Source organism: Nanorana parkeri, unplaced genomic scaffold (genome assembly GCF_000935625.1).
Source record: "Nanorana parkeri isolate BGI_ZX_2015 unplaced genomic scaffold, ASM93562v1 scaffold823, whole genome shotgun sequence".
NCBI classification, from domain to species: domain Eukaryota; kingdom Metazoa; phylum Chordata; class Amphibia; order Anura; family Dicroglossidae; genus Nanorana; species Nanorana parkeri.
Window position 1 is genome coordinate 124,880 of NW_017307091.1, and position 8,930 is coordinate 133,809.

General features: G+C 50.0%; 1 protein-coding gene across 1 annotated transcript in view; it reads right to left on the reverse strand.

The window, feature by feature from the left end:
• LOC108794212 (NACHT, LRR and PYD domains-containing protein 3-like) overlaps nucleotides 1-8,930 on the reverse strand; it is a gene marked incomplete at its 3' end in the record, with an annotated part of 134,507 nt that overhangs the window by 122,574 nt on the left and 3,003 nt on the right. The window contains exons 2-3 of the mRNA XM_018565214.1: nucleotides 6,478-6,638; nucleotides 3,149-3,317 (exon numbers count right to left, since the gene is read on the reverse strand). Of these exons, the coding sequence (XP_018420716.1) occupies nucleotides 3,149-3,317; nucleotides 6,478-6,638 (330 nt within the window). The remainder of the gene's footprint in view (nucleotides 1-3,148; nucleotides 3,318-6,477; nucleotides 6,639-8,930) is intronic.

Genomic DNA, 8,930 nt, shown 5'->3' on the forward strand with positions numbered 1-8,930 from the left:
TGCGTCTCGCCTCGTCTCCCGGCAAAAAATCCGAACTGCGCATGCGCCTGCCACAGGATGCTTTGCGGCCGCCCGAGCAGGTTCGGATTTTCGGACGGGAGCGCGCGGGGAAGACACAGGTAAGTTTAAACCGCTTTGAAAGCGCAAAGCACAACTTGCACAAAGCACAAACCCCGCACAGCCCACCCGAGACTCCGCACAGACCACCTAAAATTTCGCACAACCTACCAGAGACCCCACCGGGCCACCAGATACTCCACACAGCCCACCTGAGACTCCGCACAGCCCACCTAAAACTTTGCACAGCCCACCAGAGACCCCACCAGGCCACCAGAGACTCCACACAGCCCACCTGAGACTCCACACAGCCCACCTAAAACTCTGCACAGCCCACCAGAGACCCCACCAAGCCACCTGAGACTCCACACAGCCCACCTGAGACTCCGCATAGCCCACCTAAAATTTCGCATAGCCCACCTAAAATTTTGCACAGCCCACCAGAGACCCCACCAGGCCACCAGAGACTCCACACAGCCCACCTGAGACTCCACACAGCCCACCTAAAACTCTGCACAGCCCACCAGAGACCCCACCAAGCCACCTGAGACTCCACACAGCCCACCTGAGACTCCGCATAGCCCACCTAAAATTTCGCATAGCCCACCTAAAATTTTGCACAGCCCACCAGAGACCCCACCAGGCCACCAGAGACTCCACACAGCCCACCTGAGACTCCACACAGCCCACCTAAAACTCTGCACAGCCCACCAGAGACCCCACCAAGCCACCTGAGACTCCACACAGCCCACCTGAGACTCCGCATAGCCCACCTAAAATTTCGCATAGCCCACCTAAAATTTTGCACAGCCCACCAGAGACCCCACCAGGCCACCAGAGACTCCACACAACCTACCTGAGACACCACACAGCCCACCTGAGACTTCGCACAGCCCACCTGAGACTTCGCACAGCCCACCTAAAACTTTGCACAGCCCAGCTAAAACTTCGCACAGCCCACCTGAGACCCCACCAGGCCACCTGAGACTCCGCACAGCCCACATTAAAGTTCGCACAGCCCACATTAAAGTTCGCACAGCCCAGCAGAGACACCACCAGAGACTCCACACAGCCCACCTGAGACTCCGCACAGCCCACCAGAGACCCCACCAAAAAAAAAAGTTATTTTTTTAAGATCCATCCAGTCTCCCTACCTTATCAGAACTGGAGTAGATCCTTAGTCTGGGGTCCAGTGTGGGCTGCTGTGCTGTGACAGAGCTCCATCCATATGTGCATTGCTTGTACAGCTCCCTCGCACACCCTGTAGAGGTGCCTGGAGCCAGAATGTGACGTCACTCCGGGCCAGCCACCTCTACAGGACATGAGAGGGAGCTGTAAGCTCCCTCGCAGCCATTGTCCTATCACATCCCTCCTCAAGCTGACACTCGGCTCTGGGAGGCATATTTTGAATGGCTGCTTGGTGCAAGAACTGACAGTGCGCTAGGGGGAGGCTGAGGAGCCTCTCACCTAGAAAAGGGGAAGGCACCCGGGGACACACACCACGGATGTCGCTTTTTTTTTTTCAAACCTTGGTGTGTCTGCTAGATAAAGTCTTATAATTTGAGGAAGCTGAACTAGTTGACTAGTTGTTTCCACCTAAATATGCTTTTGCTTTTTTTTAAGGACATATAAGGCTTTTACTTTTTTTTTTATAAATACCCTGCTCCATGTTTTTTGTAGGCTGACAAATGGACAAATATGTTAAAAACAATAAATATTTCCCTCTAGAGCAGTGGTTCTCAACCTGTGTAACCTCAGGACCCACATTTGTCCTTGGTCACTAAGTCGTGACCCAAGTCACACTGCAATGGAACGCACGGCATTGCGGTACTGCGCATTCCGATGCGGGCAATAGAACTGTGGGCGGGAGGCGCGTTTGGGGTGCCATTCAAATGAATGGCAATGCAACACACCTCTCACACCAGAAATTGTGGTGGGTGTTAATTTACGTGGTACAGTGTGTTAATCACACGGGACTGTGCGATTAACACACTGTAGTAATGTGAACGGGCAACCAAAAACACTGACACACACACGCCAAAAAGGTTTTAATTTTTTTGCCTTTAAGGTCCACCCAGTCTTCCTATCTTACGAGAACCGGAGTGAATCCTCAGCCTGGGGTCCAGTCTGGGCTACTCTGCTGCAGTGACATGCGGTACCTCTTGCTCCGGGTGAGCCCCGCCCCCGCTGACCAAACCCCTGCCCCCTGTCAAATGAAGCTCTGCCCCCTGTCGTACAAAGCTCCGCCCAACCCGTCCCCAAGCTAGTGTAAAGGAGGAGGGGAGGAGCCTCCATGTCCCTCACTTGCTCCTCACTGCTGAGGTGCTCCGTCCATGACAGGTTACACAGTGGGGAGGATTTCCCTGCTGTGTAACCTGTTAGATGCTGATCTGAATGGATAAAAAGCTGTCAGCTTCAGACATGAAGCTGACAGCTTTTCCCCCCATAATTCTAGGTGAAGCCCTGCCTCACCTGCCTCCCCTAACCGCACGTCCCTGCTGTGCTGTGATGGAGCGCCATCCATATGCGCATTGCTGGTACAGCTCCCTTGTGTGCCCTGTAGAGGTGCCGGGAGCCAGAATGTGATGTCACTCCGGTCCAGGCACCTCTACAGGGCACACGCGAGAGCTGTAAGCAACGCAGGTATGGATGGAGCTCCCTCGCGGCCATAATCCCATCCCATCCCACCTCAAGCTGACACTCAGCATATTTTGAATGGCTGCTTGGTGTGAGAACTGACAGTGCTGCGCTAGGGGGAGGCTGATGAGCCTCTCACCTAGAAAAGTGGAAGGCGTGCAGTGACCGACTGAACATGGGGTTGCGACCCACTTTTGGGTCACGACCCACCAGTTGAGAACCAAAGCTCTAAAGTGACCAAAACAAAAATTGTAAACAATTGGCTCCAAAAAAGAAGATCATTCATACTTGCCTGTCCTTCTGCCCGTGTCTCTGAATTTCACCCTCTTGAGGAATCTTCATCTGAGACTTCTGAAATATTGGAGGACCACATTCCCCGCTGTGGTTCCTCCCTCCCAGCACAATGAAACTGTCCCAGGATTGTCACAATTGTTATCACACAAAGTCCTGTTACCTGTCTTGGTGATCTCATCCAGAGCCGCTGATAAATTAGGATGAGGATAATTTGTCTTTAGTGCATAGAGACTTTCCCAGAGTCCAATCACAGCTTTTCTTCCCCGTTCCCGAATATCTTCTAACAAGGTGTGAGAGAAGGAATCGTGTTGTTTTCTCGCCAGGTAGGTCTGAAACACAAATATAATAGTTTTTTGTAAAAAATTGTCAAGAAGGGAAAGGGAGGGGATGGGGGGCATACTGCAGATATGAAGTGCAGGCATCTACCCGAGGCAGCCTGCCAAACCCTCCTGTCATGGCCGAATGCAGGGCAATTGTGACACAAAAAACATTGACACATCTGGGTTGTGCCCTTAAGCCTCTCCTTCATATATTTCTACTGGTCCATCACAGTAATGGGCTAGTTCATTGGCCAATAGGATTGGGTAGGGCCTTACCTTGACCTGTCAGAACAGCCCAGCATTGTGCAGTGACAAGAAGGTTTTGGGAGTCTGCAGCGGGTATGTGCTCCACCAGGCATAATTTTTACCCCAGAGGGGTTCATTTACTAATGGAGTAGAGCAGGGATGGCCAAACTGCAGCCCTCCAGCTGTGGTGGAACTACGATTCCCATGAGGATTTGCAAGATTCTCACAGCCACAGACATGACTACCGGAGAGAGATGCTTCAATGGATTTGTAGTTTCACCACAGCTGGAGGGCCGGAGTTTGGCCGTCCCTGGAGTAGAGGATGATCACCTAGCAGTCAATATTCACCTTTCACAGTGTGTATTCGCTTTGCAAAGTGTATGATGTTGAAATAGGTGAACAGCCAATCACAGGCAAGTGTAGCACAGGCAGAGTATTGCTCCTGTAGTATATGCAGAGTATTGCTCTCTGAAACACTGCATTGCATTTCTCTGGCTAGACTGATAGCCCACAGAGACTGGAGGGGACACTCTACTGGCTGAAGCTGCAGGATTGTTCTTGGATTGGTTACTGCTGTAGCTAAGAAGGAAGCCCACCCCTAACAACAAAGGCAAAGAAGGACTTGATTGGATAGCAGCCCAGGAGAGCTGTGTTTAGCTGCCAGGCCATTTAGCCCCGCCCACCACCCGACGAGAGCCGACTGAGGGGATAGAGGGAAACACAGGGAGGGAGACACAGACTGGTATGCGGCAGCCAGACAGGGGAAGTGTCTCTTGTGTTTTGTCGCTTGTGCACTGCCAGAGCCTGTGATTCTTGTGTAGACTTATAAAGGGAGGTGCAGGCTTGAGAGGGGAGTTTTCAGTGTGTTATTCTACTCTTATGTCTGATCTCTGAAGATGTGCTAACAGTGCAGTGACATCTAGAGTCACATTTCGGTACTGCAGCCATCATCAGCCAGATTGGGGGATTTTGCGGCCTGAGTTCCACCCATCTCCATCGAGTCGGCTGAGACAGCTATCAAGCTACCATTTGCTGGAAGGAAGATACATAAAGTTCATCTAATGGTGAGAGATCTTTTGCCATCTTTGTGTGAATTAATCTTGCTTATTCCTGCTAGATCCTATTAACTGCCAATGCAGCTTTATCTGAAGGTGGATCACCGCACCTAGTAATGTTGGTTACCCGGTGACATTTTGTGAAGATACCCCTTTCCATCCTGTGGATTACAAATATTGTTTTACAAAAGGCTGAGTACCCAACCACAGAATTTAAAGGGCCCCAACGCTGGCAGACTCTGTGTGTAGAATTCCCACTGGCCAGTGGTTAGCTAGAACCTACAAGACCTAGATAGGTTCTTACAGTCAGTCATATGACTTTTGGTACTTGTTGAACGGTATTCCTGTATTGTGCAATTGACAGTGTTGTTCACCATTCGCTCATTGCATTTCAGGCAATGCCTCTTACTGGCGGTTAAAGTGAACGGACACAGGGCCGGATTCCCGGCAAGGCCACCGAGGCCTTGGCGGGACAGGTTTGAATCACCCGGAACATAGAGTTCCGGGCACCGGGCGGTAATTTACTTTCTACATTTAGCCCTGCTTTGCACAAGCAGAGCTAAATGTAGAATAGGAGAAATGACTTGTTTCTTTACAAGTGTTCTCAGGAATGCCACGGTGTGTTGGTGTCATTGGATCCAGGTACGGGTGAGTCATCACTGGTGTGGGACAGAAGACCCTTATATTACAGCGGCCCTTGCGGGGGTAGCGCTACACAAGGAAGATAAAAAAAGATGATTTTAAGTACATAATTGGGTATTCATAGAAAAAACATGTTCACCTTGTTCACCATGGGCACCATATGTGTAACGGTAAGTGCAGTACACACAGTTTTCTCAAGAGGGACTTATCTACACTGCATAGCAGTACTTCAAAATCATAAATGGACGTTGGATAGAGGAGAGCAGTTCTCCGACCCCTCTATGTGAGGTGGAGATGACCTCCACAACTGTCATCCCATGTACCAGAAGGAGGAAAAGAATGATGGAGTTAGGAAAGAAGTGGGATGAGCAGGCCCGGATTCCCCACAAGGCCACCGAGGACCGGCCTCGGGGCGGCACGTAGCAGAGGGGCGGCAGTGCCGTGGAGTCCCCCGACGCCTGGAACATGTAGTTCCGGGCACAGGGCGGTAAGTGGGGAATCCGGCCGTTCGTTTACAAGTGATTGCGGCGATGTCGCCGCGATCACTTGTAATATGTGTGCAGTCCCCTCACCTACCTCTCTCCGCTGGTCTTCGGGACTCCGTCCTCCCCCGGCCGTTGAATCTCTCTCCTGAAATTGCCACACCCTCCACTGCTTGGGCCCCACTGAACAATCAGTGCCCGAGAGCAGAAGCTAAGTAGGGAGTCGCCCAAGGCTAGCAGCGATGGCAGGATCACAGCGATCACAGTTGCATAACTCCTCCCAAGAGCCGGCCCACTGCTTCCATCAGAGCTCAATTGCATAGAGAGGCACAGAGACCCAATGATGACATCACCAGGTATAAATAACCCGCCGAAAATCGTACGATTCTCGGCGGGTTTTCGAGCCTGCTCGGGAGACAAAAGACGTGCGACCGTACAGTAGAAACGGTCGCACGCCTTCCATACACCTGCCGATTATCGTACGATCGCAGGATCACCCGCGATTATCGTACGATGTCTGCACCTTAACACAGACATGAAGACAATGATGAGGAGATACAGAATGATAGGCAGCTGATGTTATACACAGGACTCCCCACGCTCAGGAGGAAGGGGCGGGACTAACCTTGACTTTTACAGAGAAAGTCACAATTTCCCCAGAACGTCAGCTGCAGTGATATCTACACAAGGTTCTCCCCAATATAGACATATATAGCTGTTCATTTAGGAATATATTTGCCTTACATCTGTGTTTAAGACATTCCGACATTTCATCTCTTTCAGGAGGGCTCCAGTGTCCAAGTTCTCCAGGATGCAGGTCAGATCATCTCTGTAATACTCGAATATCATCCTCAGTGATGAATCAGGGTACGCAGACAGCTGACGGCGGAAACTGCTGATGTCCGCTAGAAAATAACAACAACATGTATCTGTTTCTCTTTGCTTTGTATTTCTTTTGTGTTTCTTAAATTGTGTGCCAGTGCCAGTCCAGGAGCAGGACTGAGTTAACATAGGGGCTAGTGAAGTGCCAGCTCCAGGCCCACCACTGAAAATAGGCCAGGCTGGCGCAGATCACCTCAGTATGCCCGATGGCAATCTGGGCCACTCGGGCTGAACACAATCAGGCAGAGGCGCTGGTGGCTCTCTAATTAGGCATTTTAGATGGAGAAACGCCCCTGCTGCTTCCGACCGACAGCACCAGGCCCCTGATAAACTTAATCTGGCCCTGTCCAAGAGTGAGCCACAGGGTATAGGGAACAACACCTCCCTCGGTGTAAATGCAGCAGTCTATCCCTAGCAGTCAGACTCACCCCCAGAATAGTCACAGATACTTCTCTCTAATCAGCAGAGACGGGGTGTATAGTAATATTGTCATCATGCCAGTGTCTGGATTTCTGGGCCATGCTCGATTGGAGCGTGACCCGGATTTAAATAGACACTGGGGTTAAACCATTGGAGTAGATATCTTATGCGTAGCGGAGCAATGTTTTCTTAGCGAGTGTGTGGATGCCAAGCTAGGGCCCCTGCGCAAAACGCGGATTTATTGGTTTGGCGTGTATACAACTTGCTTTGAGGACATAGTATTATTTAAATACATATCTGCCTTTATGAAAGGAACGTGCGTTCGTATTTCTGATGCGTCTGATCAGCTTGCTGGTGATAGTATGGCATTGTCCCTGCAGATAAGCATGCATTCATAGGAATCATAGTAACGTTATTGGGCATTGCTCACTGAGCACTGCTGGATAAGGTTCGCTCCAGTGGTAATGGGAGATTGTGTTTGTGGGTCTGGAAAGATGGCGGCTAGGAAAACATGCGGCTGTGCACACGGGTCTATGGGCTATGCACACCGCTTCTACTATGATACAGACATACACTCCCTTTTCTTTTGCGTACATGTGCTTTGTTGGCTGGCTATGATATGTTGAGGTATTGAGGAAGTGATGTTGGTTGTTGACATCACTTCCTGGTTTCCTGTTTGAGACATCACTTCCTGTCTGACCTATCTAAAATAAAGGGAGCCAGGAGACAAAGTCTCTAAGAACGGAACCATCAGCATGAAAGCAACACGTGTCCTGACTCTACAGAGGTACATCCGCTCATTGCACAAAAGAGCGTAATACAACTCTGCTTTTAAGCACGGGGGAAATTCTTTGTGTTTGACATACTTTGGCGCAGTTTAGCGCAGCACGGATTTGTGCGTTTAACCAAGCGAATTTCCATAACAGCTCCCTGACTGGAGGAAAGTAGTTGTGGCTGTGCGGGGAAGTTAGACAATTGTAGACAATTGTAGATAGACCTAAAACTCTCCTGGCAGGTTGGAAAACTCTAGCACTGCTGTTTCAGTAGGGAGCGTGTCTGACCTCTGCAGAGAGACCGCTGTTTCCACACAGAGAGCAAGCATCCATCTCTGCAGGGGACAGACTTTGCACATCTTTGGTTTTCATGCACTTGGAATGTGTTGAGCTGATTTCAGCTGAAAGTTTATCTGGTCTTTATTAAATAAGAGTTGGAAATCTACATCCCCATTGTTCAGTGCATTTCTGTACCAGAATACTGATCCAGCCCTGTTATGTTAACATAGGGGCTGATGTATAAAAGCTTTGCACAGCGCAAGACTGGATTAACATAGTGGATAGTGGAGCACCAGCTCCACCACTGAGAATAGGCGCAGCTGGCCCGGATCCCCTTGTACATGATGGTAATCCGGACCAGCCGGGGCTCTCTAATTAGGTGGCTGCTCACTTCTATACCTAATTAGAAAGCCGCCTCTGCTGCTTCCTGTTCTACCAACAGCACTAGGTCCATGATGCTCTTAATCCTGCCCTGGCCCAGCATGTAGCTTGGTGAATGCCATGAACATGGGATTACTAGGAATAGATGGAGCTGGGCAGCACAGGAAATTGCTTTGCTCCTCTATCTCCATCTAGTGGCTGTAATACCGTGCAAAGCTTATACATCAGCCCCATAGAGCAACTCCAGAAATCTAAACAAGTGCACTAGTAGTGGGGATACCCTTGCACTAAAAGGGTTAAATGCTCATTTTGTCAAGTGGGCTCAAATAAAAAATATACTCAACTGATCCTTGGTCCCTTCCTGCTACTAGGCTGGTCCCTGCAGTCTTTTCTTTTCCAGGCTTCAGCAGTCTAAGCCCCGCTGACCTCATTGCGCCTAATGCAGGTCCATGAGGATGTTAA